We start from the raw sequence: 21111 nt of genomic DNA, 5'->3' as shown, positions 1-21111 counted from the left end.
TTTGTTTGTTTGTTTGTTTGTTTTGTTTTAACCCTAGAGTTAAATCCATGGGATGTCTTTCAGTGGTCAGTGCCCATGGCTTTATCTCTGTTCTCCACTCCGGTCTCCGCTGCGCCTTTGTGAGAGCTCTAACTGCTGCTGAGCTTCTTAGTGAGCAGCCGGTCTGCGGTTCGCCGAAGCAGCACTTCCATGGGGAAATGACGGTTCTGTGGAGATCTCCAGCAAAGCGACAGCTGGGTTTGGAGCGGGGTGGACTGACAGAGGACGTAGCAGAAGATGCGCAACAGCCTTCAGCTCTCGCTGGTGTCCCTGCCAAGGCAGGAAATCCCCCACATTTTCCGGGTGTCTCTGCCTTAAAAATAACTTCCTTCAGTAACAACGTCCTGCCCTTCAATTTCCCACTGGGAAAAGCCTGGAAGCACGTCCTCACGTCTCCGAGATGGCTCAACACCCCGGGAAGTGGGAAGGAGCTCTGATTCACCACCGCTTCGTCATTCGCAACTGAGGGCGTTCCGTCATTCGCTTTGCGGTGACGCGCCGGGATGATGCGGGTTCGGTCAGCCGCGGGGTCCCACCCGGGGCCCGAGTTTTCCTGGCTCACAGACAGGAGTAGAGGGAACGGGGGAGAGGACTGACGTTTCACTGGGAGGATTTATAGCGAAAACAGAAAGAAATCCCGTCAGGAGGAGGGCGGGCAGGCGCGCGGCGGAACGCTCGTTCCGGGGCCGAGCCCCGCGGCGGGAGCGGGCGGCTGCGCACCCCGCGCGGCGCCGTCCCCATGGCAACGGCCGCGGAGCCGCGGAAGGATGGCGGCCGGGGAGCGGCGGGGAGCGGCGGGCTTCGCGTTCCGCCCGCTGCCCCAGAAAGCCTTCCCCTGCCTGCAGGACAGGGACGTCCGGGAGCGGCTGCTCAAATGGTGGGAGGGGGGATTCCCGCCGGGCCCCGGGACAGGGCGGTGCGGAGAGGGGGAAGGCGCGAGCGGCGCAGAGGGCCGCTGGCGGCTCGGGCTCCGCGGGGCTGCGCGCTGGCGCTGAGGCGAAAGGCGCCGCTCGTCCCCGGCCCTCCGCCCGATGCAGCCCGCGGTGCTGCCGGGCGGCCGCCGCGCCTGCCTTCCCCTCCGAGGAGCGGTGAGGGGTGTCAGTGAGGGCGGGAAGGGCGGCGGAAAACCGCGAGTCCCGTCGGTGCGCCGAGCACCGAGTGAGTGAGGCGTGTAGGCCGGCCCGCTGCGCGGATAAACAGCCAGTGTGTGCGCGATGTTGCTGCTCACTTTTTCCATTTCAGGTCAATGCAAGGCAGTATCGCAGCACAAGCGTTCAGCTTCGACCAGCAGTTTAAGCCCTATCAAAAGGATGAGTTCGTTATGGTAGTTTTATGCTCTTTCTATCTTGAACGCTTTTCATTCTCCCACTTTGAAACTGTACCTGTTGGAAGCCGACGTGATGGAAAGTGCTGGAGTGGAGTTACTGCTCCCTGCCTGCTCGCTTTCCCCTTGAAAGCAGGTGATGGAGGCGTGCTGCCCGAAGTTGTGTTTTGTAGGCTAATTGTGCTGTTCTCTGAAAGTATCTCAGTCTGTCCTCATGTTACTCTGTTCTAAGACGGAACAGTTTAGTCATTCCAGCCTCAGAATGGCAATCTGAATTGGATGCTGGTTCCAGCCACCGCACTTCAAGTTGGGAAATCTGCCTGAGGTCTGACTTTACACAGCTTACGTGCAGTTTGTCCCTTAGCTCACAGCTGTGACTGCTGTGCACTGGTAAATACACAGTGCAGTCAGGCATGTGTATGTACCACATGTCTGAAAATTGCGATGCTTTCAGATTAACTGGATACCTTTGTTTATGGTAGATTTGTGAGCTTTCAGCTTTCTGAGACTCAATTATCTTGCTGACTGTACGTTCTCAACTTGTCTGCAAATCTGTTCATCTGGTTGCAGGTAGAAAAAAATCACAGAATGACTTGTGTTGGAAGGGACCTTAAAGATCATCTTGCTCTACACCCCTGCCATGGACTGGTTGCCCCCCACCAGCTGCGGCTGCCTAAGGCTCTATCCAACGTGGCCTTGAGCAACTCCAGGGATGGGGCAGCACAGCTCTCTGGGCAGCTGTGCCAGGGCCTCGCTGCCCTCTGCCTGACATCTACCCAAATCATCATCTATGACTTTAAAAACAGCATTTTTTTTTTATTTTTTATTTTTTTTTTTTTAACTTGTTGACTTAGAAACTTTTTATTCAGTTTATGTCTACTTTATATTGCTATCTTGGTTGAATAATTGGGCCTCTTGGTATTTTAAAGGAATTAACACGGAAATATGCCAATATTTCATCTCCCACCAAAAAACATTGCAAATGATTGAACTTTACGAAGTATGCATTTAAGTTTTCAATGCTTGTCTCTTTTGAATTAAAAATTTAAAAATTTCACTAAGAAATGATGAATTCTCAGTAGCTGTCAATTAACTGAGAATAAAGAGACCATTATTTTACATAGTCTGATCTCTCTGTGTCCCAGAAAGGTGATAAAGAGATTCAATGATGTGGAGACTGAAGAATCCATCATTTTCTTTAGCAGTTTGTTAGTAATTTTTCACTCTGGTTGTGAGCATATGCATAACTTTAGATTTTCTTAACTGACTTATCTATCATTTAAACTTGTCGGCTATCAACAGTGCTATGCATTTTTCTTTTTATTGATATGAATTATTAAGATGTAATATTCAAATCTCACCGTTGGAGTTTTTTCCATCCCTTCAATAACATAATTACTTATTTTGCATCTGTTGAATCATTTCTATCTGTCTATGCTTGACCACGCTTCAACTTTATTTACAAAATGTAAATTTTAGTATTTCTTTTTTTTTTTTTTTTAATCTGAAAAGCATTCCATGCAGATGTAGAAATCTTTCATCCCTTTTTCCTTTTTCTGAACTTCCAAGGATTTCTTTAATCCTTTTTGTCTGTTATTGGACTGTAAATCCTTTATGTAAACTCTTCATATTACACATATAGATACTAGTCAGGATATCTTGCATATGTAAAGGACTTGAGCTACACAAAGTTACAAAAACATGTATTTGGTGGTATTCAGTATCCAAACTGAAAGATCATACAGCATGTACTTACTAATTGGATCCTTGCAATTTGTTTTGAAAGTATCTATGCCACTATATATGATGATTTTATGTTTAATTAAATTAACTCTTATTCTCTTATTTGAATATTATAGGCATTTTTTAATGATCAGAATGTGATCTCCAATTTAAAGTTGCTCTCAGCTTCAGGACAGTGGACTACATTGGGTAAATTTAGAATAAATTAATCTTTTTAAAAAATCTGTGTTGCAACTATTTTCTTCTCATTTACCACTTCGTAATGACAATTCATATATCTGTATCTTCATCTGATTGAAGTATTTTTAAAATTACTTCTTATCCTAAAGAATAAAAAGATTTTTATTTAGTTTGTCATTAAATTGTCAAATTGTACACATTTTTTCCTTGACGCCTGCATTGATTCATAAAACAAGCTACTAAAGCTATTTTTGCTCAGTTCACCTGACCATGTATCCAGACATTATCAACTTTTTGTTCATTTGGACAAACTGAATTATTATTCTACCTTATTTGGAGATAACATTTCAGGAAAGACACTTCTCAGTAGATACAGCCACTTAATTTAGGACTTTAGGTTATTGTTCTGCTACAAATTAAAGTTGAGGGAACAGAAGATTAGATAATGTATTTAGACAAGCTGAGGGCACTCTATCCATACAATAAAAGTTATCTAGGCACAGAAGATGATCCCTATGATAGGTTACTGTAGTTGCAGTTGTGGCATAAAATTGACTTCTTATTTGTTACCATATCATTATATACCCATAATGCTTGATTATGCCTGTAGATGCAGGTGAGACTGTAAAGGAGAAGGTCCAAAAGCAAATAGCATGTAATTTTATAGCAACATTTGAAATTGCATTTTTGATTATGTAAATGAGAAAATGTCATGGAAACTGCATATGATAATGTAATGGGATTTTTTATGTAATGGGAGTTTTGCTATCTCCAAAGTGATTTTCTTTAATAGGAATATTTTGGAAGGGTATTGTGTGAAGTCCTTCATTCTTTCGGCTTGTCTGCAAATAATTTACTGTGTGTGAATATTTCACAGGGCACTGGGAATTTTCTAGCTTTTCCATTTTGTCTCTCTGGATTTGGTATATAGGTTTTCTCCACTATGAACTATTTGGCTATTAAAACAATTAAATTACATAAGAACTGGGGGAAAAAAAAAAAAAAAGTCTCACATTCCTATTCAGGTACTTCCTTTTCACTCAGGCAAAAAGAGGACAGATATGTTTCAAAGCATGGGTAAATCTTTTCCTGCTTTGGACAAGAATCTTTTTAGACTATCTGTCAAGCCTCCGACTTGCCTGCAGTGAAGGTCAGTAGGTTACATACCTCGTGTTAAGAGCGGAGGGTCACTTGCCAAGTATCGCAGCGTAACTCCTGATTCTGCTCAATCTTCCTCTGTACAGAAGTAATGCATTTTGTTCTGAGGACTGGAAGAGTTCCCTTTTTTAAATCCTGAACAGCTGGTATATCCCATTTGCTCCTAAAGATTCGTCTTCCCTTTCTTTGCCTATTTTTGGTGAGGAATGTTGGCACATTTTTCTATACTTAGTCTTCTTGTGCATATTTTGAAAATATAGTAAGAATTTGCTTTGAGTAGTAGGAGGTGCAAAATCATCTGGTGTTTTCTTCTTCAGACACTCCAATATGTTAATCCAGATATACAGTTTACTTGCCAGTATGAAGTACCTTTTTTAAAAAGTTCCTATTCTTGAATGAAACACGAGAAATTGGATTTAATTGCTTTATGGAACATCTGAAGAAAATGATATAATATAGGTTGACTCTAATACTGTATTTAGTCTCTTGCAAACAAAACAGTGAGATTTCATTGCAGGGGGTGATGCACGATGTAAGTGGGCTTTATGTTGGTTTTTAGCAACCTCTCCCTTCTCCCCAGCATGAGCTTGGACTAAAACTATTTATAGACTCACGGAAAGAATCTGTCAGCTTTCTATAAAACATCAGCATAATGTTACTTTACAAGGGAGAGTTTTTTTCATAATCCTTTTGCATTTTTCAGGCTGCCATCCCCTGTTACCTTCTCAATGAGAATGTAATTGCTTTATGAATTCAGTGCTTGTGGTTTCACTTTCATATTTATCTCCACCTCTTCTCTGTTACTTGTCCATCTCCTTTCTCTAAAATATGTCTCTGAAAGTTCCTTATCACTTTTATTTTGTTGTCCAATCTCAGTTTCTTTCCCTTTCTGCTGCTTTTTATCCTCACCTTTATTTTATCAGACCATAATATCCTCAGTCTCCATCTGTTAGATCAAATGGTGGTGTAAAATATGGGCTCCCTAGGGAGAGCAAAGCATCCCTCTCTCATCAGCTCCCTTACGTGTTGGGATTCCCAGTAGAATCCCACAATAATATTTTTCTCAGTGACACTTTAGGTAAACAAACGAGTTTATTCTCTTTTATTTCTTCTGATGAGACAGATACTTTATCACTTCTTCTCACACCATGTTCTTTTTCCTGTGTGGTAGGGATGTTTTTTTTCCTTTCTTCCTGACTCTGTAGCAGAGTGCATGATAGTTCTTCACATGCTTTAAGCTTCCTTCATCCCTTACTCTCATATTTCTAAAATAGAAGCAGCACGAGGAACACATTTGATACATTCCAACTTATGTATTGTCTCTTGTATTTTTAAATAGCTTCAATGAAAACTAAATGGTGTTTTTTCTTTTGACACATACTGGCCTTGCACCTGTCAGCAGTCTGAGGGAGGCAGGACTGTATCTGTTTAAGCTCAATTAACACTTGAAAAGTTATCTTCAAAGGGATAGAGATACTTTCTTTTTTCTTGTAAGTAGAAATTTGGTATTTGCCTAAGTAAGACTCTGAGTTGTGATATGAACTTGAAGCTCTAATGATTCCTGTCTTTGGAATTGGGTTTAATAATCTGAGAGGCAATCTTAAATCAGTATTTTTTAGACTGCTGCTACAGGTTTTCATTTACAAAAATTCTAGATATCGTTTGAACTTATAGAACCTGTGAATTGTCAAGCTGCACCTTTTGCTTTTGAAATACCATCTTTTTATTACTGAGTACTGAACTTGCATTCTATATGTTCTATATCAGCTGTTCTGTAAATAGTAAGTTGCATGAGGTTTCCCTGAGGTACGAATCTTTTATAAATATTGGAGGAATTCTAAATATGTCTAATTTGGGGTTTATCTCCCCTATACCATATATGTGACATGTTCATTTAAAAGTATACTGGCACTTTATAGATGTTCCAGAACTAAGATGTTATGCTTCAGTACTTCTCAAGACATTTCTTCTTCCTATTTTATTGCTCGCTTTTATAGCACTGTAAAACTGGTTACTCTTTTCCAGGAAATTCTGAATCTCGAGGTTCAAATCTCAAGTCTCAGATGGAGAATAGGGGCTTCCAGTGCATTCAAACTTTTCCAATTGCAGTTTACTTTACTGAACTACTGAATAGGACACAAACTCTCTCCCTTTCCCCAAATACAAAAGCCTATAAAAGCTCAGTTTCTTAAAGCTTGAGCTGAATAACTGGGAAATTATTCTTTAATTATAACTCCTTTATTTCAAGTCATTTGACATCTGATTTTTATTAATCTTGAATCGGTTTTTGATTCATAGGTCTTTACAAAACAGTTTCTATGTTAGAGGCTGATTTAGCTTGTTTTAAATCTCTTAAAATTAAATTTCTATCCCTGTGAAAGGAATCCAAAGCAGTAGAAGTTAGAGGAGCCTGTGGGTAAAGGGCTGGAAGTTAGTGAAAATGAATAAATTGGTGAAGAAAAAAAACCCTTTTACCCTTAGGTTATAAGGCCTTAAGTCATGCTTTTTCCATCTTGTGGTTTCAGATGTGTAATTTGACTTGATAGTTTCTGTATGGGCAGCTAAGAGAATGTCCAAAACATTTGTTGTTGTTTTTTAATAATCAAAGGTACCCTTTTTTCATACCAATATTGTTAGATGTGAAGCTAAGCAATTAAACACCAAGCATTTCACTATAACTCACTTTCTCTACATCACACTGGTGTGCAAGTTGTTTGGTTTTTGTTTTGTTTTGTTTTGTTTTAGCTCAAATAAACACATTTTCAAGCCATCAGCTCCTCTTTAATTGTTTTTCTTAGAGTGGATTGGATAGGTGGTAGGGATTATCTGGATTTATGAATCAAAATGCTGATCTGAATTAACCTATGAATAATTTCTATGGATAATATCTGGGAGAAATCTCAGGGATTGTTGGAAACATAGAGGGAAGAGAAATGTTAGGTTATGTGACGTGTGCAAATATTAGGATCAGGAATGAAGTGATATATGGTCTTAGAAGCATTACAGTTCATAGACCCCCCCTCTTTTTTTTTAATTTATCATAAAGGCTTCAAGTGAATCTTTCCTTTCTATTCCAGATTCCAAAGTGACAAAAATTGAAGCTACATTAGTGCCCTGTACACAGACTTCCATGTCATTTTTTGATCGGCTCTACACTGAAGGAGTTGTTAGAGAAAATGGAGTCATTGTAAAATGTTATGATGAATATTATGATGATATCCTTATCTCTGATGAATTAAGGAAGGTCAGTACTGCAATGAATAACCCCTACAATACTGTGATTCTATTAGATACTGAAGGGCATGTTTCCAGGATTTTTTGGTTTTTTTTCTGGCTATACCTTTGAAGATAAAAATGGGAATTATTACCAAGTGATAGAAATGACTGAGGCACTGCAGTAACCAAGTGTGTAAAGACATGAAGCTGTTTTCCTTTTTAAGTGGGCCCTCTTCCCTTTTTAAGTGGGAGAAAAAGGTAAAAACAACTTCTACCTGCCCTTTTAACAATCAGTCACTGCTTGAGTGTGTGTGGAGAAATCCAGATACTCTTTAGTCTAGCCGGGGAAGACAAGTGGTGCTGAAGGAAAAGTCCCATGATGCCCAGACATGCAAGTTCACCCAACCATCCCTCCAGCTAATGAAATTGAATGCACTTGATGGCTACATCCTGAAGCATTCCTGGCTAGGAATGCTGACCATATCATATGTGAAAAGTATCATGATATTTTGAGCTGAAACAGAGGAGAGAAAACTAAGAAAAGGAAAATGATTTTGCAGTGTAATACTGGAAAAGGATTAAGTATAACTCCTGAACAGGCCTGCAAGGTAAAAATTCTTTTTGTCACATTCCAGTGAAGTTGTCAGAGAGCAGATGATTCTGAAAAAGAATCTAAGAGTGTCACTATCTTAATCCTCATGTGTCTTCACTGTGTTTCTCTTGACTTCATAAGCTAAAACAAATTTTTATTACTTATGTTTGTTTAGCATTAGCAAAACACAGTGTGGGAGAACTGGATTTTTCTCTTCCTTGTATATATAATCAACTTAAGTACTTAATAATTATAGAGTTGCACTCGTTTGCACTTGGCAAATCCTTTGAAGACGATATATTTGAACCAGTGACACTGGTTGCAGGATGTGACCTGAAATACTGGTCTGTCTTGTAAAGTTCTGGGAAAAGGAGAGATCTCAAGCTCAGGTTTGAATTTCAGTTATGGTTTGCAGCCTAGCAGCTCAAAATACTTTCTATTTACTTTCAAGTTGGGTGTGTGTGAAATGTTTTCTGAAAATTAAGTATATTTGATGTAATAAAGTTAGAGGCAACATTTAAAATAAGTAATTGGAGTTTTGGTCTCTTTTCACTTTCTTTCCCTTGGAAGAATTCCATGTGGCTGCTTTTTAAAGTTGAAAGATTCATGTTTGTTAGAAATGATGACTCCTACTCATAAGACTTAAGATGGCAGAAAGAATTAAGAGTCAAAATCTTCCATGATCAACTTCAAAGCCTCAGGCTAAATTAGTCAGCACTCTAGGATGGTAGACTGTAGGGGGCAGCAAGTTGTCTGGTGTCCTGTTGGCAGAAGGTGGCCATCAGCTGCAAAACTTCATGTTTCATTCCTACCCGCCATGGCTTCTTTTATTTCAGCCAAGAAGGGGATTGCAATTGCTGTCCTGGCCCTTTTTTACTCAGACATGCAATAATGTTATACAGAGGGCCGCACAGCACTAAGCTCAAATCTATCTTAGACCTGTTTGCCTATATCTGTGCTGCTATCTGCAGTTTGGCTGACTCAATTATTAGTCGTGCTGTTACGGTTCCTGTCCACCCATACAGCTGGCAGTGTTGGAATCTTGCAAGACCCTCCGTGTTCACATAATACTGGAGCAGAAGGTGGGACACATGGAAACAACTGGATGGCATGTCTTGCTTATCTGCACTGCAGATTAATGCTCATTGGAGTTGGCAGTAAAGAGTGCTGTGAATTTCAGTGATCTCCTCTGGGATTCTTGTAGGAATGTGAGCTAAGTTTAGAGGCAAAAAACAAATGTGGTCAAAATTACCAAAGGCAAACTAATAGGCAAACTGACCAAACATAGCCAGATTATTTTCAGATTATTGATTGTTTCATTTGCATGGTGAGCACTTAACCAATGTATTACACGACTCCTGAAGGATCTTCCATTAGAACCCCTGGGCACAAATTTGACAGTCTGTGATTTGCTTCTTATTGTATCTATAAATTTTAAACATAATTGGAAGAAGGATTTAGAAAAAAAACACTTATTTCCATCCCTACCTCATATATTTTATATGAACACTAACTCTGTATGTATGACATAAAGCAAAGTAGCTGTACTGTTTATATACTACATCTCAAATAAGGTTTTTCTGTTTTGTCTGTTTTACTTCTTTTATTATTTCCTTGTTCCATAAGGTCTTGCTTCTGGAAGATTCAGATCACTATGACATATTTAGTGAATCAGACCGCAAGGAATTTCTGTTCTGTCTTTTTAAACATCTTTGTATTGGAGGAACTCTTTGCCAGTTTGAAGATGTACTTGGCCCATACTTAGAAACTACAAAGGCTTTATATAAAGACTTGGTGAGGTGAGTGTTTTCACTTTTATACCATTGTGTGTGTGCGTGCTGTGCATAGGTACTTTGTGTCATTTAGTGGGATTTTTGTTTAGTCTGCAGAAGAGGAGGCTCAGAGAAGACCTCATTATACTTTACAACTTCCTGAAGGGAGGCTGTGATGAGTGGAGGTTTGGCCTCTTCTCCCAGGACCTGGGGAAATAGCCACAAGTTGTACCAGAGGAAATTTAGGTTAGACATAAGGAAGAACTTTTTCTCTCAGGGAGTGGTCAGGCACTGGAATGGCTGCCCAGGGGGGTGGTGGAGTCACTTCTCTGGCAGTGTTCAAGAGGCGTCTGGATGAGGAGCTGCGAGATACGGATTAGTTTGTGGTAGCAATGGTAATGAGAAGACAGTTGGACTAGATGATCGTACAGGTTGTTTCCAACCTTGTGATTCTATGATTCGATGATTCTAAGTGTGCATTACTGCTTCAAAAATAGGGCTGTTATTTAATAAATCTGCAAGCTTATTTGTGTTCAACTATTAAAGTATTCTAAAACAATGGTAGTAGTTCAATAGCAAAATATATGCAGTTATAATGGCAGCTGTCCTTTGTAAAATCTTTTTGTTGTATCACATGCATGGCCGTCGATGTTTTGTATTTCGCTCTCATTTTAAAGATTTCTGTTTCTATAGTCCTCTAATGAAAACTTTGCATGCCATTGGAACTAGGTTGTGTTCCCACTGTCATTGCTAAAACATCAACAATTGGTCTTGGATGGATAGCCTTGCACTACTGTTGAGCTGCTTTTGTCTTAGGATTTAAAAATTGAAACGTGTTAGTTGAAATGTTTAGTAAATCCATCGAATTATTGCTTTTTAAATTAAAAATGGTTTTTGGCATGCTTTATTCCAATAATATACTTTTTGTAAAAATAAGGATGGTAGAATCTGACTGTTAGGATTAACCAGTGAGCTAACACTCACTTTTTTTGCCAGGACTGCTGTATAGAATTGTTGGTATTAATGTATGTTGTGCTTGAGATTAGAGGTGACTGGAGATGCCAATTCAGAAAAGAAAAATGACCATTTTTCTCCCATACGATGACTTCTTTAACTAGCGACATTTCTTACTTCCTTCTTAGTGGGAAGTGGAATGTAGTGGTGAGTTGTGCAGAGACTATTTCCTATTTGAGCCGATGGGAATGTGAAGGTCATTGATAATACTACGAAAATTTTATAGTATATTCTTATTCTCTATTTTATTACTCTTAATAAATTTTGGTGGGACATGAAGAACAATGTGAACCTGAGCAATGGAAAACAATTACAGATCTCTGAAATGTGAGATAGTATTTATGTTATCAGAGTTCTTGTACTTTGTAATGTACTAGAATGAACCATACAAAGACTTCAAATTACTTAGAGTAGGATTTCTTTTCTATTCAGCTGTATTTGGAATGGTCTGAATATCAACTGTTATTTCATCTCTTCTTTAAGATTATACCCATGAACATTAGAAAAAAAAAGTGTAAGTTATATTCCTCATTAGATCTGTTCTTAAAATGCCTTTTATTAAACAAGAGTAAAATCTTTCTATCTGAACAAAGATGAAAGGATTAGAGCCAGTGACTCTTAGACACCTGAATATCTCTTGACTTGAACCAAGCCATTCACTTTCTTGCTTCCTTTGGCTGCTGTTGTTTTTCCTGAACATGTTAGTTTTGTTCTGAGCCACTCCTCATCTTTCCCTTCATGTCTCCCTAAGCCTTTTTCCCTTATTTTCCCTCCTGTAAACTGATAAGAATGTTAAGTATTTCTTATTATCCAGCCCCCAACCCCCCACCCCCCCCCCCAAAAAAAAAGGGAAAACCCCTCACCTTTTTTGCTTTTTCTATATCCTCAACCTGTTCCCTATTTTCCCCTTAGGTATTTCTGTAACTTTTCTCTTGTGTGCTACATCTTCCCTTTATATTATAACAGCATAAACATATAACAGGTCTGATTGTTGTTTTTTTGTTTGTTTGTTTTTGTTTGGTGCATTGGTTCTGTTTGGTTTTTGTTACTTAACGTTGTTTGTTTGTTTTTGTTTTACTGTTTTCAGCTTGCTTTCTATCCATCAAAGTTTTAAAATACACCTATCCACTCCTAATGATGTAACTTTCTTTGGTATTTATCTACTGTGTGTCTCTCCATTTCCCTGCCTGCAGCGTCTGTCAATTTCTCACTGCCAGTGGACTGGTATTCACACTGCTTACCAGTTGAAAAAGTGAGTCACAAGATAACTGAATCTTTTATCTTGCTCCTTTGATATTAAGCTCATGTCTAACCAGAGAAGCTTTCAATCTTGTCATTTCTGACCTTCTCTCCCAGATCACAGTCACATTTATCTTTTCCTTTCCTTCATTTCATCCTGCCCGTAGTTTATCCAGAATGTGAGGTGGTTGTTGCTGTTGTTGTTACTACCTTATTAAGAGAGAAAAAGCCATTAAATGGTAAGTAATGCAGCTTTGAAGAAGTACCCTTGTACACCAGTTTTGACTGAATTGATTTCTAATTTCCAGTCTGCACTGCACACTGTTTTTTACTTCTTTTTTTGCATAAATAACACCACACAGTAAAGCAATTAAAATTACTTCCCGATGATCTCTGTAGTTTCAAAAAACAACAGTTCACAACAGCATGGTCCCTTAAATTCTTTAATCAAACTGTTCACCTTCAAACTTCTGTTGAAGCCCAACTATTTTTAAATCCTTCTATTCTAGACAGCTACCCTCTACCTGCTTTTGTTGCATCCTGGATTGCAATCTTATCAGATACATTCTGCTCTTTGTAATATGATACTGAAAACTTATCATGGTGTTAAGAAATTCTGCAGACTGTACTCTTTTAAAATTATTTTTGTCTTGGCAGCTCCTGGGCTTGATAGAAAACAAATGGACAGTACAATAATTACTGGCTGTTAGCAATGTGTGTTGAAATACTGGCTGGCACACATGGCCTTAGTCAAATCGTGATATAACTGTAGACATGTACACACATTGGTGCTTGGTCCCACAACAGTTTTTTGTCAGGAAAAGAGCCTTGATATGAAGAGCACCACAAAAGTGTAACTTCTGCAGGATATGCAGAGTGGCAGACCTGTTATGAGTCTTTACCACTTCTTTTTCTTACAGTTTCTACTAGTTGATCCTGAGTTCTAACTCCAACGCACAAAAGCTCAAAATAAAGTTAGCATTTTGTTTGCCTAAAGCATTTTGACATTTTGTTTTCCTAAAGCATTTACAGGTATATGGTCTTATTATGATAGAATTTGATAATCTTTTGAAATTAACTGCTCTAGATATTTGACAAGCACAGCTAAGAAGTTTCAAATAAAAGTATTAAAAGAGAGGTTTTCTACTTTGTAAAAGGAGTAATTTTTTCATAATGAATATATTCACAGTTGATATAAACACAGCAGCAATAATCCTGTGACCAACTGAAATCCATCCAGATTTTCAGCCTGTCATGTTCTATGTATCCTGAAAAAATTAAAAATATTTGTAGCATTTTTGCTTTAGCTAATTCAATTACGTGACAGAAGTGGGGCAATTAAAATATCATCTATTAAACTCTGTGATCTTCTGAATTGATAAATCTTGTCTCCTGTACCTAAATCCTGTTTTTTTCTGACATTGTCGCTTTCTGGTGACAACCGCTGTAGTATCTTATCAGTATTGTTCTCTTTATTCCTCTGTGTCATCTCCACATCCTTTCCCCTGTGATAAGTGAATTTATGTGAAGCACTGGGTTGTTTATTTAATGGTTGGAAAGCCTAATAAAACATTGCCAGTGAGTAAGGTGAGAATGTAATTAGAACTCAAAGTGAATTGATCCACAATGAGGAAGTTTGCTCATCGTAACCAGAGGATGGATGCACATTAAAATGACGAAGGAATTTCCATATTCATTTAATGGTTTAGGAGCTAACAATCTGGAAGAACAAAGTAGATATTGAGACAATGTTTTAATGAAAATACTGTTCTTTTCAAGAAGAGAAGGTATTCTTTTTCTAAAATTTTTTAGGGGAAAAAACCAAAAAACAATAACCCCCACACAGCAGAGCTTGCCAGAGGGAACATCCTGGTTTCTTTCTAGCTATCAAGAGCAGAATCTTATCTGATTTTGGCAGATATATTATTTTGCCCTAAAAGTTAACCAAAACATTAGAAATAAACATGGCTTACAGGAAGCTAAGCACATGGGGAGAATTTCACCAGGCAATGGAATAAGTAAGATTTATTCTCTGTCACCCTTTGCATCGGTATCCTATATATAACATAAAATTTAAGAAACCTGAAAGTTTTCAGATAGAAGAAAATGAAGCCAGAACAACCTAAGAACAATGGTAGTTTTTGAGGATGGACATATATGGCAGAAGTCGCTGACCCCCAGACCTGCTATACCTTGATCAGAAACTTGTCACCCTTTCAGCAGACACAGTGCTGCAGTTTACAGCCCAGCAGGTTAGCATAAACTGACATCCATTTTAGTTTATCTTAATATGCTGCTCTGTAAACTGCAGTGGTTCAGAAGCTGAGTCACAAACCAGTTGAGCTGTCCCTGCTGGGAAGACAGTAATCTCTCGAGGGGTGGTAAGGCAGACAACTGGGGCCAGTACCAGTTTCAGCACTGTTGTCTTAATCCACTGTTGAGTATATCAACATGTGAGTTACAGCAAAAAATTCTGAGAAAGCCTCGTTACTGACTCACCACAGGAAAGATCTGCTTCACAGTACAGACTTAGTTCCTCCACAACTGTCATTACTTTGCAAATGAAATCAGTTGAAGTCATTTTTCAATTGGTTAAAAAAATAACGTGGGTTGGGTTTTGTTTGTTCTTATAAAAAGCAGCTTTGTGAAAGCAGTAGTAATAGGGGACTGTTGTCATAGCTTGGAGCTGGTTAGGTGGACAACTGGGCTGCTTTTAACACACCCTCTTGCAATTTGGCTACTTTGTGACCTTTCCCAGGAACTGAACCTGTTTGTCACAAGGCAGATTCTCAGCAGATTCTGGGAACTGTATAAATATGGTATGTGTAAGACCTCAACTGATCTACAGTGAATCAATTTAAACAGCAATCTGTGCAATCAGATGAACTGATAGAAGTTACGTGAGCTAACTAAAAAAGAAATATAAGCATCACTTAAAGAAGACCTGAGGAAAAGTAACATAACTTAAGATATCTCAGTTTAAAATGTGTTGCTGAGGTAATTGGCCACTCTGCAATAACATCTTAGTGTTGGTAATATAGTAATTAGTCAGTAATAATATCTTAGTATTGGTAATGGTGATGGAAGAAATGTCAGACTTCACAGCACATGTGGAATATAAAAATTCAGAAAAAAATACCATCCTAATTTGCATAGCTGTCTGTATATGCAACATTCTAAAGGATTAAAAATGAATTTTAAACAATTATATATTAATTAAAGATAACCTTAAGTTTGCATTTCTTTACAAACTCTGCTGCTGCTTCTTATAGTCCCTGTTAAGATGCAGTTTACATTACAGCTTTTTCATGAAGAATATGTGAAAAGATCTTTAAAAAATGTTTAGCTGAATGACTTTTCTTAGCTATCAGAATGCAAATTTTATATTGGACTCATTTGGACCTGGTAATATTGCTGAGATTTAGTAGCTGAGAACACTGACACAACCTCAGATGACCAGATTCATTTTCATTCTATAGTTTTCAGCTGTCATAATATTCATGGTATCTGAGACCAGTAATGTGGCTTCTCATGGTCGGTGTAACATGAGTTGAATTTTAACCATTAATTTGAACTTGATCAAATCTGAGCAAGACACATTGTGTATGTTAAAAATATATTACACAGTGCATGTGTTAAAACCATATTAAATGAAGGATTGTAATGATCTGTGATTACTGTAAATATTAAGTATTTTTCATTCCCTTGTATTTCAGTGTTCAAAAGAATCCTGAAACAAAAGAAATAAGCATTATTTCTACTGTCTTCAGAGTGTCTGCATACGTAAGTATTAATTTTTGGTACAGGATTTTGCTGGAAGAAGATGCATAACTTAAAAATACTGAATTTATATTTACACATATTACATTTTACATTACAATGTTTTTCCATAGCTGTTTTTTTTTTTTTTTTAATTCATGAACTCTGTGCCTGATCTCATTCTGCTTGCACTCTTGAATAACTCTTCATCAATAATCACCAGCTCCCTAAAAATAGGTTTACTGGATTACAATTTAAGTCATAATAGTCATCTAGAAACTGGTTTATGAAAAAAAATATATTTATTTAGGACTGTGTAATTCTATTTTTAGATCTACTTGAGATAGAAATAAGGATTAAGAATCCACTCGTGACTTTGTATGGTTCTGTTTTTAGAAATGTTTCTAGAGCTGTATGAATAGCCTCTACTGCAACTGTTTCTGTAAAGACTGCAAGAAAATGTAGACAAAAGGTTGAGGGCAGCGAGATGTCTACTAACCTCTCTTCCTCTCTGTAGACAAGTCTCACTCCTTTCTGTTTCTCTTGCAAAATCATCACATTTGCCATCACAACAAATTTGAGAACTGGTTGCATGTTTACTAGATTCAGCATATCCGTAATTTAATTGTTACTACTCCAAAGCCTCCTTGAGTAACCAGAATACGTAACCAGATAATGTTCCTACATCCAAAAGAAATAGCTGATGTCATTTCAGACTGCACAAACTTCCCTTTGGCTTACCAATAGCCCGGTTATTCATTTGTGGGTCATCATCTTTTAAGTACTATGTGTAATTCAAAAAGGTTCCTGAAATGTTTTCTAAAAATAGGCACTTTACTTATGGATCACAATTCATCTTGCTACCAGGCTGCAGGCTTCAGTAAAAAAATACCATAAAAAAACAAAACTCTGATATTTTATTACTGTTTTTCTCCCTTTTACTTGTCAAATGCATTGATGTGAGCTTTACATACTCCTCTATTTTGGTAGATACTTAGATATCTAAGAGCTTCTTTAGCTGTATTTGCCATACATCAAATATCATCAGCATTAAAAAAAAAAAAAAAAAAAGATACAACCTTCAGCAACATTTTGAAAATGTAGCGGATGGGCAAAAGAAAATCCAGGATAAATATAGAGCATGACACCCTCCAGTTGGGGAAGATTTGGCTTTTACTGCATATTCTGTAAACTTGTGAGGTGGAAGAGCACTTGGAAATTCTGCTTTCCACTAAAGAAATCCTGAAGAATCTTCCCTCAGAACAGAAGTCCCAGACAAGCAGCTCTGGGCTGCTTGGTGGTTCTGTGATCCCAAACTCCTAAAAATTCCACTTGGAAATTCCAGGAAGGGTACCTACCAGAACACAATTTCATGTGGTTCTGATGAAAACATTCACTCAAGATGACCTATTTCTGCAGTAGATAATTTACAACTATTTTATCAAATGAACTCAGAATCTGCGGTGTGATCATTTTAATGCTGAGGTAACAATTTTTTTACAAACCATATTCTCTTGTTTGCATCTGAAAGAAATGGATGGAACCTCTTAGCCTGACGTAAAAGAAAGCTGTTATGCTAAAAGTGAGCTGAACAGCAGCCATAAGTTAGAAGAGTCCAAACTGATCTTTGCAAACTGAATTAATAAATGGACAAATAAATACACTTCATTTGTTTGCAGAAATGCAAGTGGAATCAGAAATTAAGTATTTCATATGATGTCATCTTGACAGCATCGCTTTCCTTTTATTTGGTTTTTACATTGTGGCCAGTAAGCCCTCTTTTAGGAAACTATCTAAAAAAAGAATACCGCTAAAATTGGGTAATACAGAGGTTGAACCAGCTGTCAACAATATTGTATGAACATTGTGAGTCATGCCTCCTTTTCAACAAGTCTGTGTCCATAGATACAGAACTCGGTAGTGTGATCATATCAAAAACAGTGATGGAAACTGATGATGAAAGGAGTATGGCATGGTTAAAAGCAGTTTAGAACAGAGTAGTCGGATCTCAATATGTCAGAGTAGAAGGGTGTAGTTATGAATGTCTGTAGATCTGTTTAGCATCAAAACTCTGTAGAACTGATCATCATGGGAGAAATACTTTGAGTCTTGTGAGCAAGCACTAACAAGAGTGAGTAAGCTCTGGTGCTAGCATAAAATGAAACTGTCTTATAGCTGAAGTATTTGGATGCAAATTGCTATTTTAGAATTTTCTTTACCTGAACCCCAACTGTAGAAGTGCTGGGAATCGGTGTGATAAATGGCTCCTTCAAAAATTCTTTTAATCTGACGGTTAAGTGGTGCTCAGCAATATCCTTATTTCAGCACTATGCTGCACGTTTCATCTTTCAGCCATTTGCAGATTACCTGTATGCCTACAAATTAAAAACAAAAAGATCCTAGTCTGTATCAGTAAATCAGCTATTACATCCACTGCATGTCTGAACCAAACTGTGGATGGAATTGGGATGATCTTAGCTCACGTACACCTACCCCATCGCTATAATGATCAGAGTAACGCTATGCATATTCTAGTGCTGTTACACTCAAGTCATTTAGGTGCTTTTTTTTGTTGTTTCTTTGTTTTAAATAGTCCCCTTACTAACTAGGACAAATTTAACAACTTGATTAGATTATCCTCGTTCCAGGTATGTTATACTCTGGAATTTCTTGAAAGCTGGTGAAGGCTCTGGAGCACAGGCCTTATGAGGAGTGACTGAAGGAGCTGGGATTGTTCAGTCTGGAGAAGAGGAGGTTCAGGGGAGACCTTACTGCTCTCTATAACTACCTGAAGGGAGGTTGAAGTGAGCTGGGGCTCGGCCTCTTCTCTCATGTAATTGGTGATAGGACTAGAGGCTTCAAGCTGCACCAGGGGAGATTTAGGCTGGACGTTAGGAAATACTACTTTTCTGAAAGAGTGGTCAGGCACTGGAATGGGCTGCCCAGGGAGGTGGTGGAGTCACTGACCTGGAGGTGTTCAAGGAATGTTTGGATTTTGTGTTGAGGGACATGGTTTAGTGAGAACTATTGGTGATTGGTGGATGGTTGGACTGGATGATTTTGGTGACCTTGGTGATTCTGTGAAATATCATCAGAACTTAATTTATTTTTGTTCTTAAGTTGATGTGTAAACTTGCAGTGTGCAACTGCTGCCTTTAAACAGTCGAAAATGGAGCTGAGATTGATTGATTCAGCAAGGACTGCTAATTGGGATCTTCAGTAGCAATGCAAATAAGTGTAACTAGCAGTTGTATCTCAATGTTGGTATTTTGAGTTATATCTGTTTTGTGCATGAGCTGAGGTCACTTTTGGGTTAAACTCCCAGGCATTGTGATGCTGAATGCTGTTACATCTTAAAGCTTGCTTTCCTTACTGCAATAGAGAATCCAGTATCTGATACACATGGATCCCCATAAAACATCTATAAAGAGTTAGGTGTCTAAACCTGAGAGCTATGGAGCTTGTGTGCTGGGTTCTTTAAAAATAGAATGCTATTTTTAGCTGGCGGCATTTGCCTACCATCAGAAAATGCTGCGAATACACATCTCAAATCTCTACCTGTCTTCAACAATGCTTTTACGGTGGTGCTTATCTTAATTTAAGATTTACGGTCTTGAATAATCACTCAAAGGAAAACATTGCAGCATATAGCAGAGGTTTCATCCTCAGGAGCAAAATTGGGGTGCCTGCAACAGCTACTGGATACACTTCATAGAAGGTCCTGGAAGCAGAAATCAGAACCCAAATGTCTTCCTTCTGAGCTGACAGTGATAGCCACAGGGAGAAGTTGCAGCTTTCCTGATTCTTTGGGGAGCAGGAGGAAGCCATATTGTGTTTCCAGAGACCTGATGTGTGAGCCACATAACTCTTGATCTTTCGGATGCTCAGTTGCCAGACTGAATGCATGAAAACCCAACCAACTGAACAAAGCAACTTCCAAACAGTCCCCTCAGGTTCCTGGGCTGTGCTGTGTGTTGGGCTGTGCTGCCAGGGAGGCTGGGAAGCAGAAGTGGGTGCTGACCTGAGGACCCACTGCAGCCTGCTGCCAGCTGAAGGCATTCTTCCAGAATCGGGCTTGGGGCGGGGTGTCCAGATTCTCCTCACATACTTCGTGAGCAATGGCACACAAACTGCTTTCAGTAATAGCTCAGAGCTGTTCAAAGCATTACAGAGGGGTTTTCCTCAAGTGCCAAGTGAGAAACAATCATTGGCAGAAGGGCTTTATGTGTTAATATGCAGTCCGTACCTATGTTTTGTATTTTAATGGTATGTGATGGGATCTTTGTGTATTTAATCGCTGGATGTTAGGCTCCAATCCTACGCTTATGTGCTTAATTCTACAATTTGCATTAACATCGCGTTCATCATAACGTTAGAAAGTTATCGAGATGGATGATCCGCATTTTGTAGTGTCAGTATTTAATGGAGACAAAAAGCGACTTCCATAAACCACGGCGTTCCTTCCATTGCGCCTTAAGTCGTCGGAGTTGAACATAAAGCTGCATCGCACTCGGGTTTCACGGCTCTCCCGGCGGGACCCACGCCGTACGTAACGCCGCCGCTTTTTCCCTCCCCTCAGGACGGCAGCGGCCTGTGCTACCCGTCGCGCACAGCCCACGCTCAGACCTTCTGCTATCTGCTGCTGGACCCGGCCCGGCGCCACGTGCACGCGCTGTACCACCGCTTCGGGGGCGGCGCGCCCTGAGCTCTGCGGGCGGGCGGTGACAGAAAGCTTCGTGCGAGGCGCGTGTCAGGCACGGCCCTCGCTGTGTTTTCTTGGGGTTTGACCCCTCTGATTCTTTTCATTTCCCGAGTTTTGACCAATCTAATAAAAGTAACTTCTGCAGCTGTGTCTGCGCGCGTCCCTTCCAGCTGCGGGGCCGCTGCCCCCGCCCCGCCGCCAGGTGAGGCCGAGGCCCGGCGCCTGGCCGCCTCGGTCCCTCGGGCGGGGTCGCGCTGCCCTGAGCTCCCTCCCCGCCATCTCTCACAGAGGGGGGCTGTCCCCTTCCGGGGCGGCGGGGGAGGGGAGCGCCGCGGCTCTTCCCCACCCCCTCGCCGGGAGCCTGGAAGTTGGG

General features: G+C 39.4%; 1 protein-coding gene and 1 long non-coding RNA gene across 3 annotated transcripts in view; one reads left to right on the top strand and one right to left on the bottom strand.

Annotated features, from left to right (window-relative positions):
- The window catches only part of LOC149920287 (uncharacterized), a 36235-nt gene extending 28725 nt beyond the window's left edge, over positions 1 to 7510 (bottom strand). Inside the window, exon 1 of the long non-coding RNA XR_016463418.1 lies at positions 4454 to 7510. This is a non-coding gene — a long non-coding RNA (uncharacterized LOC149920287). The remainder of the gene's footprint in view (positions 1 to 4453) is intronic.
- On the top strand, positions 23 to 20943 carry CFAP300 (cilia and flagella associated protein 300). Of its 2 annotated transcripts, none has more exons than XM_031595879.2 (7): positions 23 to 916; positions 1282 to 1363; positions 3223 to 3295; positions 7522 to 7688; positions 9879 to 10051; positions 15994 to 16060; positions 20616 to 20943. In XM_031595879.2, the coding sequence occupies exons 1-7, from the start codon at positions 807 to 809 to the stop codon at positions 20739 to 20741; spliced, it is 798 nt and encodes a 265-aa protein (XP_031451739.2). In that variant the 5' UTR covers positions 23 to 806; the 3' UTR covers positions 20742 to 20943. The 2 variants fall into 2 exon arrangements, with proteins under 2 accessions (XP_031451739.2, XP_089990077.1); XM_090133951.1 differs by having other exon boundaries at positions 24 to 551.
- The last annotated feature ends 168 nt before the right edge of the window (positions 20944 to 21111 follow it).

Source organism: Phasianus colchicus, chromosome 1 (assembly GCF_987193195.1).
Source record: "Phasianus colchicus chromosome 1, bPhaCol1.hap1.1, whole genome shotgun sequence".
NCBI lineage: Eukaryota > Metazoa > Chordata > Aves > Galliformes > Phasianidae > Phasianus > Phasianus colchicus.
This window is presented reverse-complemented; position numbering and strand designations above follow the sequence as displayed.

What these genes read in the sequence shown, in the direction of transcription:
- CFAP300 (XM_031595879.2), top strand. Translation starts at nt 807, where the DNA reads ATGGCGGCCGGGGAGCGGCGGGGAGCGGCGGGCTTCGCGTTCCGCCCG. An exon ending in AAAAGGATGAGTTCGTTATG is followed by an intron (nt 1,364 to 3,222) that starts GTAGTTTTATGC and finishes TGAATATTATAG; the next exon opens with GCATTTTTTAATGATCAGAA. An exon ending in TTATATAAAGACTTGGTGAG is followed by an intron (nt 10,052 to 15,993) that starts GTGAGTGTTTTC and finishes CTTGTATTTCAG; the next exon opens with TGTTCAAAAGAATCCTGAAA.